At 43.3% G+C, this 19,687-nt stretch overlaps 2 protein-coding genes across 2 annotated transcripts in view; one reads left to right on the top strand and one right to left on the bottom strand.

Annotated features, from left to right (window-relative positions):
* The window catches only part of mapk8ip1a (mitogen-activated protein kinase 8 interacting protein 1a), a 19,713-nt gene extending 9,132 nt beyond the window's left edge, over positions 1 to 10,581 (top strand). The window contains exons 6-12 of the mRNA XM_046312788.1: positions 90 to 165; positions 4,311 to 4,477; positions 4,865 to 4,968; positions 5,191 to 5,301; positions 6,166 to 6,236; positions 6,627 to 6,725; positions 6,900 to 10,581. Coding sequence (XP_046168744.1) covers positions 90 to 165; positions 4,311 to 4,477; positions 4,865 to 4,968; positions 5,191 to 5,301; positions 6,166 to 6,236; positions 6,627 to 6,725; positions 6,900 to 6,972 — 701 coding nt within the window. The 3' untranslated portion in view covers positions 6,973 to 10,581. The remainder of the gene's footprint in view (positions 1 to 89; positions 166 to 4,310; positions 4,478 to 4,864; positions 4,969 to 5,190; positions 5,302 to 6,165; positions 6,237 to 6,626; positions 6,726 to 6,899) is intronic.
* On the bottom strand, positions 8,152 to 19,687 carry cstpp1 (centriolar satellite-associated tubulin polyglutamylase complex regulator 1). Its single transcript, XM_046312802.1, has 9 exons — positions 19,453 to 19,687; positions 19,172 to 19,274; positions 18,776 to 18,906; positions 15,702 to 15,786; positions 10,961 to 11,046; positions 10,100 to 10,295; positions 9,410 to 9,519; positions 9,189 to 9,252; positions 8,152 to 8,938 (listed from the first exon to the last, which is right to left on the bottom strand). The coding sequence occupies exons 1-9, from the start codon at positions 19,511 to 19,513 to the stop codon at positions 8,773 to 8,775; spliced, it is 1,002 nt and encodes a 333-aa protein (XP_046168758.1). The 5' UTR covers positions 19,514 to 19,687; the 3' UTR covers positions 8,152 to 8,772.

The raw sequence follows: 19,687 nt of genomic DNA, 5'->3' as shown, positions 1-19,687 counted from the left end.
ACTCCTGTAAGGCACTCTTGTTTTGGCACTTTGTTTTTCCATTTTTATCACAATGACCTAAAGCTCCTCTCCTGCCTTGTGTCCTCCAGGTGCGGAGTCCTTTGGCCTGTTCTCCTGTGTGTTGGATGGAGTAGAGCAAGAGCAGAGCCACAGAGCTGTGTTTAGGTGAGAGGTTGTACGGTTTTACTCTTTATAAAAACTTGGTTTATATAAAAACTCACGAATAAGCCATTATAAATGAGTTATCCGTAAGTGATAATCAACGACGAGCGTTCTATGGAAAAAGTTACATTATTTGCCAGAGAGTGCATAGAGCCACGGCAGCTAGTTTAGTGGTTAAGAGCGTTGGTCCAGTAACTGAAATTTCACTGATTTGAATCCCCAAGCTGACTACGTGAAAAATCTATCGATGTGCCCTTGAGCAAGGCACATAACCCTAATTGCTCCTGCAAGTCATTTAGGATAAGATCATCTGGTAAATGACATGTATATATATTTATACCACAGCATTGATGAATACTGGCTCTGATTGGTTAGAAGAGCATTCTAGAATGGACAATAAAAGCATATTTAACCATATAACGGAACAGTTTGAAAAGATATTGGGACACCTTGCAATCACGACACAATAAGCACCTACACATGCAAACCGTGCAAAGTTACAGAAAGCTAAACCAACAACCGAACAAACCGAAATTGGATACAATGTAAACGCAGGTCCAATGAGGAAAAAACTTAGCTAACTAGCTAGCATTGATTTGTTTTGCAGGGAGCATCTGATCACCTTAATGTGGTGAGTGATGAACACGAATCCTACTGTAGCAGTCTTGAGGCATGTCGAGCTACAGTTGAAATCGGAAGTTTTTCACAATTCCTGACATTTAATCCTAGTAAAAATTCCCTGTCTTAGGTCAGGTAGGATCACCATTTTATTTTAAGAATGTGAAATGACAGAATAATATTAGAGAGAATCATTTCTTTCAGCTTTTATTTCTTTCATCACATTCCCAGTGGGTCAGAAGTTTACATACGCTATATTAGTATTTGATAGCATTGCATTTAAATTGTTCAACTTGGGTCAAATGTTTCGGGTAGAAGTTCCACAAGCTTCCCACAGTAAGTTGGGTGAACTTTAGCCCATTCCTCCTGACAGAGCTGGTGTAACTGAGTCAGGTTTGTAGGCCTCCTTGGGAAGACCCATTTGCGACCAAGCTTTAACTTCCTGACTGATGTCTTGAGATGTTGCTTCAATATACGCACCTAATTTTATTTCCTCATGATGCCATCTATTTTGTGAAGTGCACCAGTCCCTCCTGCAGCAAAGCACCCCCACAACATGATGCTGCGACCCCCGTGCTTCATGGTTGGGATAGTGTTCTTCGGCTTGCAAGCCTCCCCCTTTTTCCTCCAAGCATAACGATGGTCATTATGGCCAAAACAGTTCTATTTTTGTTTCATCAGACTAGAGAACATTTCTCCAAAAAGTATGATCTTTGTCCCAATGTGCAGTTGTAATCCGTAGTCTGGCTTTTTTATGGCGGTTTTGGAGTAGTGGCTTCTTCCTTGCTGAGCGGCCTTTCAGGTTATGTCGATGTAGGACTCGTTTTACTGTGGATATAGATACTACTGTACCTATTTCCGCCAGCATCTTCACAAGGTACTTTGCTGTTGTTCTGGGATTGATTTGCACTTTTCGCACCAAAGTACGTTCATCTCTAGGAGACAGAACGCATCTACTTCCTGAGCAGTATGATGACTGCTTGGTCCCATGGTGTTTATACTTGCGTACTATTGTTTATACAGAAGAACGTGGTATCTTCAGGCATTTGGAAATTGCTCCCATGGATGAACCAGACTTGTGGAGGTCTACAAAAAAAAATCTGAGGTCTTGGCTGATTTCTTTTGATTTTCCCATGATGTCAAGCAAAGAGGCACTGAGTTTGAAGGTAGGCCTTGAAATACATCCACAGGTACAACTCCAATTGACTCAAATTACATCAATTAGCCTATCAGAAGCTTCTAAAGCCATAACATCATTTTCTGGAATTTTCCAAGCTGTTTATAGGCACAGTCAACTTAGCGTGTGTACACTTTAGCCCACTGGAATTGTGATACAGTGAATTATAAGTGAAATAATCTGTCTGTAAACAATTGTTGTAAAAATGACTTGTGTTATGCACAAAGTAGATGTCCCAACCAACTTGCCAAAAACTGTAGTTTGCTAACAAGAAATTTATGGAGTGTTTGAAAAATGAGTTATAATGACTCCAACCTAAGTGTATGTAAACTTCCCTACTTCAACTGTATGCTGTCAAATACTCCCACAGTTCTAGACTAATTTGACCAGTTGTTTTCAGCAAATTATATATTTTTATTTGGTTGTCATACTGGCAGGTTTGTAGCAAAAGACGATTTAGCTAGCTTCTAGCCTAGTGTTTGATATGTATTGAGATCTCCTTGTAATGACCAGTGCCAAATGTCCTGTGAAGAAGGCAAACTTTCCTAGCTATGCCAGGCAAAATCTAGCGTTTTCAGCTCATTGTCATGGATGTATCCAAATGAATGTCAATAGAAAACAGCTACTTTGCTGTTATTCTGGCTGAAGAGGTTGTGACTGTGTTAGATGTAGCTAGCAAGCAAGCAAGGGATAAGAATGTTGCCAGAGGCCTCCCGAGTGGTGTAGTGGTCTAAGGCACTGCTGCAGTGCTAGCTGTACCACTAGAGATTCTGGGTTTGAGTCCAGGCTCTGTCACAGCTGGCCACGACCGGGAGACCCATGGGGTCAATTGCACAATTGTTTCTGGTTTAGGGAAGGGTTTGGCCGGCAGGGATAACCTTGTCCCATCGTGCTCTAGCGACTCCTGTGGTTTGCTGGGCGCATGCATGCTGACATGGTCACCAGTTGTACGGTGTTTCCTCTGACACATTGGTGCAGCTGGCTTCCGGGTTGGGTAAAGAGTGCAGCTTGGCAGGGTCGTGTTTCGGAGGACGCATGGCTCTCGACCTTTGTCCCTCCCGAGTCCATAAGGAAGTTGCAGCAATGGGACAAGACTGTAACTACCAATTAGATATCCCAAAGTTTGGGAGTAACAAGTAAAAACATTTGGTTGCTAGAGACGCCATCCAGTCGTTCATTCGATTAGTTCGATATTTATGGATGTGACCCAGTCATTCATTCTTTATGTTCCGTTGCCATCCTGCTGCTTGCAGCGTTCTTATCCCTCGCTAGCTAGCCAGCTAGCTACGGCTAACACAGTCATGACCTCTGCAGCCAGAATAACAGCAAAGTAGCTGTTTTCTATTGACATTCATTTGGATACATCCATAACAATAAGCTGATAATGCCCAATTTTGCCTGGCATCGCTAGGAAAGTTTGCCTTCTCGTCAGGACACTCGACGCTGTTACAATTACAAGGAGATCGGATTGCATCAAACACTAAGCTAGAAGCTAGCTAAATAGTTTGTTGCTAGCAAACCTGCCAATATGACAACCAAATTATAAATATATCAGTTGCTGAAAACAGCTGGTCAAACTTGAAACGTGGGCGGATTTGACAGCACTTGCGTGCAACAGTAGCCGGGACCAGAGAAATTCATGTTTATCACTCACCACATCATGAGATGTACCCAAAAAAGGTCAATTCGTGTTTATCACTCACCACGTTAGGTCATGAGATGTACCCAAAAAATGTGTCTCTGCAAAAAGAAATCAATGCTAGCTAGCTAGGTTTTTTCCTTGTTGGACCCGCGTTTACAATGTATCCAACTTCAGTTTGAGTGGTTGTTTGCAGCAAGTACGGTCTGCATGTGTCTGCGCTTATTGTGCCATGATTGCAAGGTGTCCCAACATCTTTTCCAACTGTCCCGATATATTTTCCAACTGTCCCATCTGGTTTAAATGTCCACTCGAGAATGCCCTTCCAGCCAATCATAAACGACTATTCAACAATGCTATGGAATAAAATAATTAGAATTACTTTGACTTGGGCCTAACAATACCGTGCCAATATATCCCCTCCAAACACCGGCTCAAGCCCTAGAATGGACTTCTAGCCAATCAGCGACGAGTACTCAACAACGCTGAGATATAAATATTTATAAATGCTTGACGCAATCTTACACAGGGTCCTCCTTCAAGTACCGACAAACACATTGGAGATTAATTACATGGATTAATATCAAACATAACATCATAGTGGTCAGTGTGATTAACACCTCATTAAGCAAGATCATGCAAAACACACTTTGTAAATACATTTGATTGATTTATTGATTGAATGATTAACCATGCTGTCTGTGTGATTAACAGGTTTGTCCCTCGCCATAGCGATGAGCTGGAGCTAGAAGTGGACGACCCTCTGCTTATGGTGGTTCAGGCTGATGATCTGTGGTGTAAGGCCTACAATATGAGAACTGGGGCCTGCGGCATCTTCCCTGCCTACTACGCTGCCAAGGTCACCCAGGAACCCATCAAAGGTATCACATATGGTTTACACTGTTTATGATGGTTTATTTAATCCAGTAGACAGGCTTTGAACACAGCAAGGGTACTGTCATCAATACACTTTGGGCATCAGTGTTTGGTTATAGGATCAATATAGACGTTCTATGAAATGCATTCAATTCATTAGCCTGAGTGCAAGTCTGTGCCCTCTTGCCAACTCCTTGTCCCTTATTGTCATGCCAAACATGTTTGCCCATAGGAGTTGGCATTTTGGCAAGAGAGTTCAAACAGTACAGGATGGATAGGATCTTTAAATAGCCTGATTTGGCTTTGAATGAACCTCTACTGAATAATATGCTGACAAATAGAACTCTAAGTGTGTCTTTGTCCTTGCCTTTGTCTTACCCCATCTCCGTTAGATAACAAAGATGACTGGGTAGACAGGTTCCGAGTGAAGTTCCTGGGTTCTGTTAACGTACCCTACCACAAAGGCAACGACGTGCTTTGTGCTGCTATGCAAAAGGTACAGTACCCCCCCCCCCCTGGTGGTGTGTTGGGGTCGGTAATCTAAACCATCATTTCACAATCCTCAATTGGAAGAACAACACAGAAGGAAGGGGATTAAGGCAGCCTATTGTACTTACAGCAAAGTCTGAGAACGGACTGGCTTCTTTAAAACCTGAGTGGATATGCTGACGTACACACGTGTAAACAATCAAGCTGTGCTTATTGTTTTCGTCAACAGGTTGCTAACAACCGCCGGATGACCATGCAGCCTCCCTCTGCGTGTATTCTGGAAATCAACCTGAAGGGGGTGAAAATCATTGTGCAAGATGAATGTAGGACCTCGGAAAGAGTATGTCCTCTCTTATACACTCAAATGCCATTTTTTTATTGGTATCCGTGTTCACAATGCCTCACTCTTATGAGTTTATGCATCTGTGTTCAAGTCCTATGTAGATACAGAATATCTCATTTCGATTAGCTAGACACACGTTGCGATAAGGAATGTTCCAGTCAGAACAAAGTTAATCCTGTAAGTCACTTGTAGTCATACATTAGTCGTAGTCCCTCATGCGTTTGTCATACATTGGGAAATACAAGTCTGGAGTATTTCTGTAGGCATGGAAAATACAGTATAACTAGACCTTTTCAAAGCAGGGTTCAAACAAGGTTCAAAACGAGGTTAAGTATGACTAGATCTTTTCAAAACAGTCTTGGGTGGAAAGCAGCAGTCATTTAGCAGGGTGGACATTTCCCTGGTGGGATACTGTGGTCCTGTGGGTTGGTGACATAACCCCTCTTGCGTAATGACCACTTAGTCTTAAGACTTTTTAATCCTCCTCACTCGTGGTTCCACCCGTGTGTCCCATTGGACTGGCTTACTGTATGAGTACACTCTCAGACACAGACGATAGGGTCTGAGCCTAACATTATGTTCTGTTCTTACCGAGGTGTGGTGTATGGTGTGGTGTGGCCTGAGAGTCAGTCTGTTTCTGCTCTCTTGACAACTCGTTATTGAATTGCCATGGCAAGCATGAGCGGAAACAGACTGGGACCCAGGCTACGCTAGTATGATGCATTCACTCAGGCCCAACAACTACTGTACCCATAGAAATAGAATTAGCACATTCTATAGGTACTCTCTAATTCTATGACATCACATGCTAGTGCAGGAACTCACCGTGACTATCTCTCATCTCTATGTATATTTTCACAGGGGGATAAGTGCTTTCACTTTTTTCAACTTAAGAACATCTCCTTTTGCGGCTGTCACCCAAAACATAACAAGTGAGTAAATGACACGTACTTAACTAAGGAAGTCATTCAACTCCAGGCTACAGGCCTATAAATACCAAATCAGATTGATGGCCACCTCACCCACTTGGCAAAAACTGGTTCAATCAACTTTCCATGTCATTTAAACCCCCCGAAATGATGTGATGACGTTGAATCAACGTGGAAAACTGATTGGATTTGCACAGTCATCATTTTTCACTTTGAACTTTTAACCTAAATCCAATGACATGGTTCCATTTTTTGTTGATTCCACGTCTGTGCCCAGTGGGCAACTTATTATAACAAAAATTAAAAGAGCTGTATCTCAAGGGCAGAAAGACTAGCAAGTAGCAGCTACTGTATCTGGAGCAGGTTGTACCACATCTCTCCCATTGATTCCAGGTATTTTGGATTCATCACCAAACATCCTGATCACCAGAGGTTTGCTTGCCACGTGTTTATGTCAGACGACTCCATGATGCCTCTGGCTCAGTCTGTTGGGTAAGCTCTCTAGCGTTTCTCTCTCCTCCTTTCTCTCTACCACTCATCACTTCTTGCTATCCAAATACGCTCATGAATATGAACATCATACTGTTTATAATAACACATCTTTCTAGTCACAAACTGCTACTCACTATTTGTACCTAACCCCTCTTTTGTTGTTCCTACCTATAGAAAAGCCTTTCAATTGTACTACAAGGAAACGGTGGGCTACTCATGCCCAACGGAGGACATCTTCATTGAGTAGCTTTCTTCTGGCTATAGTACATTTCTCCAATGTTGTGTCATGATGAAACAACTTGCATTGGTGGATTACTGCATTGAATGGTAACTAACTTCTAGTAATATTGATCTGTCACACAGGTCTACTTGGTGCGGTCTTCCTATTCACTGTCGTGATTCCACAGCACAAACAGAAATACCCAAACTAAAGCATTACCAATCCTATCCAAAAGAGCAAACATGTATCTTCCTTAAAAGAAAAAGAAGGTAATTGGCCAAAAGTACAGTACTTTTAAATGTCAAGTATGCAGCCAAATATAAGGCCCGGCACTACAGTACAGAAAATCCCAAAAGTAGTTACAGATTTCAGATCTAATTCAATATCACACTCAAAATCAAGATAGAATATGTTTCTATGTGTGTGGCTTTACGAGCAATTCCAAATGATATGAGATCACGATATCAAGTCACCTGGAAACCTTGTCTTGGCACAGAGGAAGACAGAGAGGCAGTGATTTCAATCTGTCCGTATGTGTCCCTGGACTGTTTTTAAAATCACACTGTGTTTGATTTCAGATTCAGTTAGTATGTATGTTGGATGGGAAAGTGTATTAATGGATTAATGTTCCCCATCACATCATAACAGGCTTTAAATGAAGCCCCGTTCATCATTCTCACCAATGAACTCTGACTAGGGCCTCTCATCTATCTTCCAATACCAAAAAGGTGAATTCACTTTTATTTTTCTCTTAATGTGACTCCGTACAGCCAATGGCAATGTCCGCTTTAGGCTTGTGGATTTGACAACTCTTAACGCAGTTCCACCTCTGACACCTCCAAAACAACTGCTATGCGGATGTCGGCCAAAGCGGATATGATTTAATAGAGCCCATACTACTACCGTAACTTGGAAACAATATTTTTGGCCCAAATGGTAAGGTGGGATTCCTTTATTAGGAAAATACTTTAATAAATATGATCTTGGAATCACTGTGGTCTTTCCACTTTAAAAGTCACCCAGAAGGCATGTGTTCTAAAATCATGTTTTCAAACCACAAGTAGTGCCTATTTTCTAATTATTGTGGTTACTGTATACATGATGTATTTCCTTTTTATTTGAGAAGGTTATCCTGGCACTGTGGGACAGATGTAATACCTGTACAATATAAATATGCTGTTTGTAAATGAAATGTCCTACAGTTAGTTTGATCAAACCGGGTGTGTATTGCATGATATCAATGTCAAACAAAACATTGTAGAGAAAAAAAACACAGGATGTCAATTCTTGTCATTAAATGTGAAGGTGTTTGCATCCTCTCTGAAATTTATGATTTATATTTTCCTTGATGATTCCATCTCTAAACAACACTCGAAGAGGTAGCCTGAGGTGTAAAAATCTTCCTGGCCATGCAGTGAGACATTATTGCCATGGGCGACATTGTGACACACAGCAACAATTTTTATATTAGGTGATACAGGGTTGGTAATCATAAATTACATACAAATATATCACATCATAAATAACTACATACAAGAATGTGTGTTACCAGGTAGGGAACACTGTATTACAGTTCCAACCTGCAGAGATGTTATCGTAAAATAAAACTTTCACACTTCTCAGACAGACAGGTTCTCTCTCATAGTACTAAATATATAACAGTTCTACAGAAATTCGCCTAGAGTAATAAGCCTAATAAGCCTACACCGTTGTAACACAGACACTATAGTTGTAACAGGGTTAATGACAAATTTAGTTTGCCAGTGGAAGTATAAGTGTGTTAATGGGAGGCCAAGGGGCCATTGGGAGGTCAGCCTCAGTCCAGGCTCAGTTCTCTGAGGAGTCAGTCTCCTCGGTGGATCCGTCACTCTCCATCTCGATCCTCTTGCGGTGGTGAAGGGACTTGCGTGGGGAGGCCTTCCTAGGGGGCTCCTTGTGTCCTGGTACACTGCTGCTGCTGTTGGACGTAGGGCTGATAGCGATCTGGGCAATGCTGTAGAGAGCATAGAGATATCATAACATATTACAATATAATATTATTTAATCCTGTTGAGAGGAGAGGATACACAGTACTACGGAACTGACTGAGCTTCCAACCAGAGGGTGACTGAAGGTTCATAGTCAAGTTGTGTCAAGGCAATGAAGGCATGCAACGTGCTCTATTAGCCATTTTAACAGTGTAGTAGAAACATGGGTAAATTTAGGTTTTGATTATAGTACATTATGTGCTCCAGTTTACTCACAGTTTCTCCACTTCCTGGTCCATCTCAGGGTCAATGAGAAGCTCTGACTTGTTTGGTAGGGCACCTAGCAAGGTCAACTCAATTACAAACACTAGATAAAACAGTGATTAAATGAAAAGCCTTTTAAGGTACATTTATTGTATTTCATTGTAGTTCTATTTCATTATTGGAACAATAGTCTTTGTTGTCAATAGATAACGACACAGTAGGCTAGTTCTCACCAATGTCCTGGTTGATGCCCTCATGTCTGACCAGAGCCATCACAAAGCCATAGAATGTCACTCTCTGTGTTAGCTCCAGAACCTCTCTAATGGCAGATGTAGAAGGATGGCTATGGAGAAACACACAAGATCAATAAATCACTCTAACTTAAAGCGGCAATATGTAACTTTTTCGGTGACCTGACCAAATTCACATAGAAATGTGTGTTATGGATCTGTCATTCCCCCCCCAAAAAAATCTAAAATGCAGTAGATCTGTTCTATGAGCACTATTTCTATACTTCCTGTTTTTAAGTTTAGTTTTTGCGTCCTTTACTTTCAGTTTTGTACAAAAGCTTCAAACAGCTGAAATTACAAAAAAAAATGGGTTTGGAAAATATATTTAAAAGCTGTTTAGATGGTACAATAATTCTCTACACTATACTTGCTTGTTTTATCACATAAACTGATATTAGGCAAACTATTCCATTTTTAGCAACCAGGAAATGGTGGAGCGATTTCAACATAGAGCATCTCTAATCAGGAGTTATGTACCCTAGTAGTTCAATACAACTTCATTTGACCCCCCGGTATGATCTTCTCCCGAGTGCTGGCGTTACCTGAGAATCATTGAATGTTTGTTTATATTGTCATTGTAGGCTAGTCACAATATGTATTTAGATGTATTGTAATCATGGAACTATTTCTTACTTGTGTTTGAACCTTTCACAAAGCACCTCGATGCACTCTCCAAAGACAGAGGAGTCCACTCCTTCCTGGGCCTCAGTTTCCTCTGTGGCCACCTGGGGGAGCTGTTCCACTGAGGTAGAGGTTGGGACGATCACAGTGTTGGGGCTTTTCCCTGACAGCAGGTCCTGGTAGATCACAGCAATACTCTCCAGGAACTCTGTTAGTGGAAAGTAAAAGGAATACAGGATTTCAGGTGACACAGTACAACCTAGAGTCTACCCAGTTAGAGTCTGAAAAGGATCTAGTGCTCTATAGCATTAGAGTTTATGTAACCGGTTGCAGCACCGCCTGGTATGGCAACTGCTCTCTGCATCGGACTATAAGGCGCTGCAGAGGATAGTGCGTACGGCCCAGTACATCACTGGGGCCAAGATTCCTGCCATCCAGGACCTATATACTAGGCGGTGTCAGAGGAAAGCCCCAAAAATTGTCAAAGACTCCAGTCACCGAAGTCATAAGACTGTTCTCTCTGCTACCGCACGGCAAGCGGTACCGGAGCGCCAAGTCTAGGACCAAAAGGCTTCTTAACAGCTTCTACCCCCAAGCCATAAGGCTGCTGAACAATTAATCAAATGGCCACCGGACTATATACATTGTGTTACTTGTTATTCATTTTTACTTTAGTTTATTTGGTAAATATTTTCGTCCCTCTTTCTTGAACTGCACTGTTGGTTAAGGACTTGTAAGTAAGCATTTCACGGTAAGGTCTATACCTGTTGTATTCGGCATGTGACAAATAAAGTTTATTTGATTTGATCATCATGTCAGGTACAGAGTGTTAAACCAAGTTCTCTCGTCATTGGTTTATACAGATGTACTTACCTTCGAAGTAGAACTGGATTTGGAAAGAGAAGAGGAAATCCGAGAAGGACATGAGGCAGTCCATGGCATCATCCATTAGCACTATCCTATGTTGAAAGAGATATCAGTTGGATATAGTCATAGTGTAGATGATAAAACGATGATTGCGGGGGCTGTTTTGTTAGACTTCAGTGCGGCTTTTGACATTATCGATCATTGTCTGCTGCTGGAAAAATGTATGTGTTATGGCTTTACACCCCCTGCTATATTGTGGATAAAGAGTTACCTGCCTAACAGAACACAGAGGGTGTTCTGTAATGGAAGCCTCCAACATAATCCAGGTAGAATCAGGAATTCCCCAGGGCAACTGTCTAGGCTCATTACTTTTTTCAATCTTTACTAATGACATGCCACTGGCTTTGAGTAAAGCCAGCATGTCTATGTATGAAGATGACTCAACAATACATGTCAGCTACTACAGCAACTGAAATTACTGCAACACTTAACAAAGATTTAAGCTCCTACAGGCCTTAGTTTTGTCGCACCTGGACTACTGTTCAGTCGTGTAGTCAGGTGCCACAAAAAAGGAAATTAGGAAAATTGCAATTGGTTCAGAACAGGGCAGCACGGCTGGCCCTTGGATGTACACAGAGAGATAATATTAATAATATGCATGTCAATCTCTCCTGGCTCAAAGTGGAGGAGAGATTGGCTTCATCACTACTTGTATTTATGAGAGGTGTTGAATGTTGAATGCACCCGAGCTGTCTGTTTGAACTACTGGCGCACAGCTCGGACACCCATGCATACCCCACAACACATGCCACAAGAGGTGTCTTCACAGTCCCCAGTCTCCAGAACAGACTATGGGAGGCGCACAGTACTACATAGAGCCATGACTACATGTAACTCTATTCCACATCAAGTAACTGACGCAAGCAGTACTATTAGATTTAAAAAACAGATGAAATAAACACCTTATGGAACAGCAGGGACTGTGAAGCAACACAAACATAGGCACAGACACATGCATACAAACACACACATATAAAAAATGGCGCCGGAGGAGATGGCCGCCGAGGAGTTGGCCACCGTTTTACGGTCTCCTAACCAATTGTGCTATTATGTGGGTTTTTTTTTCGCAATATTTGTCAATTATTTTGTACATAATGTTTCTGCAACCGTATCTCACAGAAGAAAAGAGAATCTGGATATCAGGACAGCGATCAGTCACCTCGGATTAGACAAAGATTTCTTCAACAGCAGGACTCACACGATATTCTCCAAACACCCCACAGGGCAGACATCCCAATTATTCACAAAAGGAAGCGACGCAGAGGACGAAGAGCCGGATGCCTCGTCCGGACCCGCAGAAGACAACTAGGAAAGCTGCCGTTACCGTCAATATTACTCGCCAACGTGCAATCATTGGACAATAAATTAGACGAGGTACGATCACTAATATCCTACCAACGGGACATCAAAAACTGTAATATCCTATGCTTCACGGAATCGTGGCTGAATGACGACATGGATATTTAGCTAGCGGGATACACGCTGCACCGGCAGGATAGAACAGCACTCTCCGGTAAGACAGGGGGGGTCTGTGCAACAGCTGGTGCACGAAATCTAAGGAAGTCTCTAGATTTTGCACGCCTGAAGTTGAGTGCCACACTACTTGCCTCGAGAGTTCTCAGCTATACTTTTCGTGGCTGTTTATTTACCACCACAGATAGATGCTGGCACTAAGACCGCACTAAGTCAACTGTATAAGGAAATAAGAAAACAGGAAACCACTCACACAGAGGCGGCACTCCTAGTGGCCGGAGACTTTAATGCAGGGAAACTTAAATCAGTTCTAACAAATCTCTATCAACATGATAAATGTGCAACCAGAGGGGGAAACAATTCTAGATCACCTGTACACCACACACAGAGATGCGTACAAAGCTCTCCCTCGCCCTCCATTTGGTAAATCCGACCACAACTCTATCCTCCTGATTCCTGCTTACAAGCAAAAATTAAAGCAGGAAGCACCAGTGACTCGGTCTATAAAAAAAATGGTCAGATGAAGCAGATGCTAAACTACAGGACTGCTTTGCTATCACAGACTGGAACATGTTCCGGGATTCTTCCGATGACATTGAGGAATACACCACATCAGTCACTGGATTTATCAATAAGTGCAGGACGTCATCCCCACAGTGACTGTACGTACATACCCCAACCAGAAGCCATGGATTTACAGGCAACATTCGCACTGAGCTAAAGGGTAGAGCTGACGCTTTCAAGGTGCGGGACTCTAACCCGGAAGCTTACAAGAAATCCCGCTATGCCCTGCGACGAACCATCAAACAGGCAAAGCCCTGTCAATACAGGGCTAAGATTGAATCATACTACACCGGCTCCGACGCTCGTTGGATGTGGCAGGGCTTGCAAACTATTACAGACTACAAAGGGAAGCACAGCCGCGAGCTGCCCAGTGACACAAGCCTACCAGACGAGCTAAATCACTTCTATGCTCGCTTCGAGGCAAGCAACACTGAGGCATGCATGAGAGCATCAGCTGTTCCGGACGACTGTGTGATCATGCTCTCCGTAGCCGACGTGAGGAAGACCTTTAAACACGTCAACATACACAAGGCTGCGAGGCCAGACGGATTACCAGGACATGTGATCCGGGCATGTGCGGACCAACTGGCAGGTGTCTTCACTGACATTTTCAACATGTCCCTGATTGAGTCTGTAATACCAACATGCTTCAAGCAGTGCCCAAGAACACAAAGGCAAGCTGCTTCAATGACTACAGACCATGAAGTGCTTTGAAAGGCTGGTAATGGCTGACATCAACCCCATTATCCCAGAAACCCTAGACCCACTCCAATTTGCATACCGCCCAAACAGATCCACAGATGATGCAATCTCTATTGCACTCCACACTGCTCTTTCCCACCTGGATAAAAGGAACACCTATGTGAGAATGCTGTTCATTGACTACAGCTCAGCGTTCAACACCATAGTACCCTCAAAGCTCATCACCAAGCTAAGGATCCTGGGACTAAACACCTCCCTCTGCAACTGGATCCTGGACTTCCTGACAGGCCACCCCCAGGTGGTGAGGGTAGGTAGCAACACATCTGCCACGCTGATCCTCAACACTGGAGCTCCCCAGGGGTGCGTGCTCAGTCCCCTCCTGTACTTCCTGTACTTCCTGTTCACCCACAACTGCATGGCCAGGCACGACTCCAACACCATCATTAAGTTTGCTGACGACACAACAGTGGAGCAGGTTGAGAGCTTCAAATTCCTTGGTGTCCACATCAACAACAAACTAGATTGGTCCAAATACATCAAGACAGTCGTGAAGAGGGCACGACAAAGCCTATTCCCCCTCAGGAAACTAAAAAGATTTGGCATGGGACCTAAAATCCTCAAAAGGTTCTACAGCTGCAACATCGAGAGCATCCTGACCTTTTGCATCACTGCCTGGTACGGCAATTTCTCGGCCTCCGACCGCAAGGCACTTCTGAGAGTAGTGCGTACGGCCCAGTACATCACTGTGGCAAAGCTGCCTGCCATCCAGGACCTCTACACCAGGCGGTGTCAGAGGAAGGCCCGAAAAATTGTCAAAGACCCCAGCCATAGACTGTTCTCACTAATACGCATGGCAAGCGGTACCGGAGTGCCAAGTCTAGGACAAAAAGGCTTTTCAACTGTTTTTACCTCCAAGCCATAAGACTCCTGAACATGTAAACAAATGGTTACCCGGACTATTTGCATTGTGTGCCACCCCCAACCCCTCTTTTTACGCTTCTGCTACTCTCTGTTCATCATATATACATAGTCACTTTAACGATTCCTACATGTACATACTACCTCAATAAGCCTGACTAACAGGTGTCTGTATATAGCCTTGCTACTCTTTTTTCAAATGTCTTTTTACTGTTGTTTTATTTCGTTACTTACCTACACACACACACACATGCCTTTTTTCACTGTAAGGATTTCACTGTAAGGTTTACCTGTTGTATTCGGCGCACGTGACAAATAAACTTTGATCTGATTTTACACGCACACACGATAACATACGCACTATACACACACTGTGGTATCCCAGGAGGTCTACCCCGGGGGATGGTAATAGAGGGGAGGTACGTGAGGCGACGTTGGCTCCCTCTGCTGGGAATACGGGAGCTGGGCACTGACAGCTAAGTGGAGGTAATTAGACGAAAGTGCCAACCAGCCGTGGAGGCTAAATAAAAGGAGCACGACGGCACACCGCGGGAGAGAAGAGAGAGAGACGGACACCAGAGAAGAGAGAGGCGGAAGACCGCGCAAACCTGAGTTATTTCTTTGATATATTCATTTTCTGTTTTAAGTAAAGTTGTTTTTCCAGACTAAAGCCTCCCTGTCTCTGTGTCAATCTCTGCACGCTCAATCCAACACCCCACGGTTTACCACAGCAGGTACACATGGATTTTGTACTGTAGATATGTGGAGTGGAGTAGTGGCCTGAGGGGCACACAGTGCGTTGTGAAATCTGTGAATGTACTGTAATGTTTTTTTAAATTGTATAACTGCCTTGGCAGCAGCTAAAAGGGATCCATAATAAATACAAATACAAATAGTGTATACTTTAAATATTTACAATCATGTGTTGGCATTCCATTTCACAGAGATGGAAACACACTGAACGTAATGTAACTTAAATGTAGCTAAATTAACATATTGTACAATATCAATAAATTATCCCAAATCAGACCTTGCTGCATGTTGTACCATCTCCACTGGGAAGTCTGGACAGAGGAGCTGCAGAAGGGAGCTGTACTCCAACATGGCCAGGAGGTCTATAGCAAGCATACAAAAGCACATAAAATATATAAACACCGACAAGCAACACCAGAGGTATTCATTAATCTATATAACTCAATGACGAGGTTTTGCTCACCTGAGGTAGAGTATCTCATGATAAGCTGTAGACCACACTATTTACCAAGAGAGTTTTAATCTATATTCTTTGTGGCTGTCTATTTACCACCACAAACCGATGCTGGCACTAAGACCGCATCAACGAGCTGTATACGCCCATAAGCAAACAGGAAAAAGCTCATCCAGAGGCGGCGCTCCTAGGGGCCGGGGACGTTAATGCAGGGAAACTTAAATCTGTTTTACCTAAATTCTACCAGTGTGTTAAATGTGCAACCAGAGGGGAAAAAACACTAGACCACCTTTACTCCGTACAGAGATGTGTGCAAAGTTCTCCCTCGCCCTCCATTTGGCAAATATGACCATAATTCTATCCTCCTAATTCCTGCTTTCAAGCAAAAACTAAAACAGGAAGCACCAGTGACTTGGTCGATAAAAATGTGGTCAGATGAAGCAGGTGCTAACCTACAGGAATGTTTTGCTAGCAAAGACTGGAATATGTTCTGGGATTCTACCAATGGCATTGAGGAGTACACCACATCAGTCACTGGCTCCATCAATAAGTGAATCGATGACGTCGTCCCCACAGTGACTGTACATACCCCAACCAGAAGCCATGTATTACATCCACACTGAGTTAAAGAGTAGAGCTGCCGCTTTCAAGGAGCGAGACTCTAACCCAGAAGCTTATTAGAAATCCCGCTATACCCTCAAACAGGCAAAGCATCAATACAGGACTAAAATCGAATTGTACAACCATGATCTACAGCCATGATCTGCCCAGTGACACGAGCCTACTAGACCACCTAAATTACTTCTATGCTCGCTTCGAGGCAAGCAACACTGAAACATGCTTGAGAGCATCAGCTGTTCAGGAAGACTGTGTGATCACGCTCTCCGTAGCCGATGAGTAAGACCTTTTATACAGGTCAACATTCACATTACCAGGACGTGTACTCCGAGCATGCGCTGACCAAGTGGCAAGTGTCTTCACTGACATTTTCAACCTGTCACTGACTGAGTCTGTAATACCAACATGCTTCAAGCGACCACCATAGTCCCTGTGCCCAAGAACACTTAGGTAACCTGCCTAAAAGACTGTAGCCATGAAGTGTTTTGAAAGGCTGGTCATGGCTCACATCAACAACATTATGCCAGAAACCCTAGACCCACTCCAATTTGCATACCGCCCCAACAGATCCACAGATGATGTAATCTCTATTGCAACTACACACTGCCCTTTCCCACCTGGACAAAAGGAACACCTATGTGAGAATGCTATTCATTGACTACAACTCAGCATTCAACAACATAGTACCCTCAAAGCTCATCACTAAGCTAAGGACCCTGGGACAAAACACCTCCCTCTGCAACTGGATCCAGGACTTCCTGACGGGCCGCCCCCAAGTGGTAAGAGTAGCTAACAACACATCCACCACCCTGATCCTCAACACGTGGGCCCCTCAGGGGTGTGTGCTCAGTCCCCTCCTGTACTCCTTGTTCACTCATGACTGCATGGCCAGGCACGACTCCAACACCATCATTAAGTTTGCCGACGACACAACAGTGGTAGGCCTGATCACCGACAACAATATAAAGTCAGTTGTACAACTGAATGCCTTCAACTGAAATGTGTCTTCCTCATTTAACCCAATCACTCTGAATCAGAGAAGTGCGGGAGGCTGCCTTAATCGACATCTACGTCTTTGGCGCCCCGGGAACAGTGGGTTAACTGCCTTGCTCAGGGGCAACGATTTTTACCATGTCAGCTCAGGGATTTGATCAAGCAACCGTTTTGGTTACTGGCCCAACAATCTAACCACTAGGCTACTATAGGGAGGAGGTCAGAGACCTGGCCGTGTCGTGCCAGGATAACAGCCTCTCCCTCAATGTGATCAAGACAAAGGAGATGATCGTGGACTACAGGAAAAGGAGGACCGACCACGCCCCCATTCTCATCGACGGGGCTATAGTGGAGCAGGATGAGAGCTTCAAGTTCCTTGGTGTTCATATCACCAACAAACTATCATAGTCCAAACACAGCAAGACATTTGTCGTGAAATGGGCACGACAAAATCTATTCCCTCTCAGGAGACTGAAAAGATCTGGCATGGGTACTCAGATCCTCAAAAGTTCTAACGCTGCACCATCAAGAGCATCACTGCCTGGTATGGGCAAGGCACGACCGCAAGGCACTACAGAGGGTAGTGCGTCCGGCCCTGTACATCACTGGGGCCAAGATTCATGCCATCCAGGACCAATATACCAGGCGGTGTCAGAGGAAGGCCCCAAAAATTGTCAAGACTCCAGCCACCCAATTCATAGACTGTTCTCTCTACTACCACACGGCAAGCGGTACCAGAGCTCCAAGTCTTGGTCCAAAAGACTTCTTAACAGCTTCTACCCCCAAGCCATAAGACTCCTGAACAGCTAATAAAGTTGCTACCCAGACTATTTGCATTGCCCCCCACGCTGCTGCAACTCTCTGTTTATTATCTATGCATAGTCACTTTCATTCTACCTACATGTACGTATTACCTCAATTACCTCAACTAACCGGTGCCCCATCACATCGACTCTGTAACGGTAACCCTGTATATAGCCTCCCTACTGTTATTTTACTGCTGCTTTTATTTTTTGGTATTTTATTTTTTACTTCACACTTATTTTTCTTAAAACTGCATTGTTGGTTAAGGGCTTGTAAGTAAGCATTTCACCGTAAGATCTACACCTGTTGTACTCGGCGCATGTGACAAATAAAAATTGATTTGATTTTGATTTGACACACATAAGCATTGTGTTTTTAATTGTAACTTTTTCACTCAATTGTTTTCACATTTTCCAAATGTTCAAAGACAGCATTACCTCATCACACACACAGACAGTCACACACACACTCATTAGGCCTACCTCCATTCTTCCCAATCTGTCGGAAGCACCTCCAGAGGACGCGTATGAAGGAGGCCCTGTTATGAGCTGTGGCCTTGATGTAGCCGAACTCTCTGAACAGTACGTGGTTGCCGTTCTTCACACTGCTAAAGCTGTCAACCAATCACAAAGGAAGTGAAATACAACATAAGGTCCAATAATTTGACAAAAACATAATAATAATCCATAAACAGGAGATGGCTATAAGCAGTTTAATGTAAGAATGTATATCTACCTACATAGCTACACTGTAGCTACAATGTAGTAACTTTGAAATAAGATGAATTGATTTGAGGAACGTAGCAGGGAAACGTATTCCACCAACAACATGATCTGCTCTGAAGAAACAAAGACTGGTAGAATAGAATAGAAACGTACTATTCTGCAAAGTAACGGACGATGCCAAACTGGGTGTATTCCTCCTTGTGCTCCAGAAGCTGGGTCACAGCATCGTTCAGGTAGAAAAGCACGTTGGTCTCAGCTGCCAGAGGAGAGAGGGTGAGTAGCTGCAAACTATTTTTTAGCATTGGGCCAACCAATATTGGTGCCCTTTTATGTAGGTGTTTCTAGCTAACAAAGAAGTGTAATGCAGAGCAGCATATCTCTACCCATAGGCCTAACGGCTCTGCTGCCTGGTTTAGCTAACGTTAGCTACTCACCAAGGTACTCATCAACTGAGAGGCTAGAGTTGAAACGATCAGGATTCATTTTCGTGCACATTGCTGCGTCCGTAATTATAAGGTTATATATTTATATTTTAATGTATTCACTACTTGAATTTTATAGCTGACATTGCATGTTCATGTTACTGTGGCGATCTAGCCTTGGTAGGTTTCGGCACAGACTTCGTTTCCATGGGAAACAGTACCGGATGTTTTGGGTTTTATCAACTAA

This window comes from Oncorhynchus gorbuscha, linkage group LG02 (assembly GCF_021184085.1).
Source record: "Oncorhynchus gorbuscha isolate QuinsamMale2020 ecotype Even-year linkage group LG02, OgorEven_v1.0, whole genome shotgun sequence".
Classification (NCBI taxonomy): Eukaryota; Metazoa; Chordata; class Actinopteri; order Salmoniformes; family Salmonidae; genus Oncorhynchus; species Oncorhynchus gorbuscha.
The sequence above is the reverse complement of the archived record's forward strand: the minus strand, read 5'-3'. Positions and strand labels throughout refer to the sequence as shown.

What these genes read in the sequence shown, in the direction of transcription:
- cstpp1 (XM_046312802.1), bottom strand. Translation starts at nt 19,513, where the DNA reads ATGTGCACGAAAATGAATCCTGATCGTTTCAACTCTAGCCTCTCAGTT. An exon ending in CTCAGTTGATGAGTACCTTG is followed by an intron (nt 19,275 to 19,452) that starts GTGAGTAGCTAA and finishes CTCCTCTGGCAG; the next exon opens with CTGAGACCAACGTGCTTTTC. An exon ending in GTCCGTTACTTTGCAGAATA is followed by an intron (nt 18,907 to 19,171) that starts GTACGTTTCTAT and finishes ATTGGTTGACAG; the next exon opens with CTTTAGCAGTGTGAAGAACG.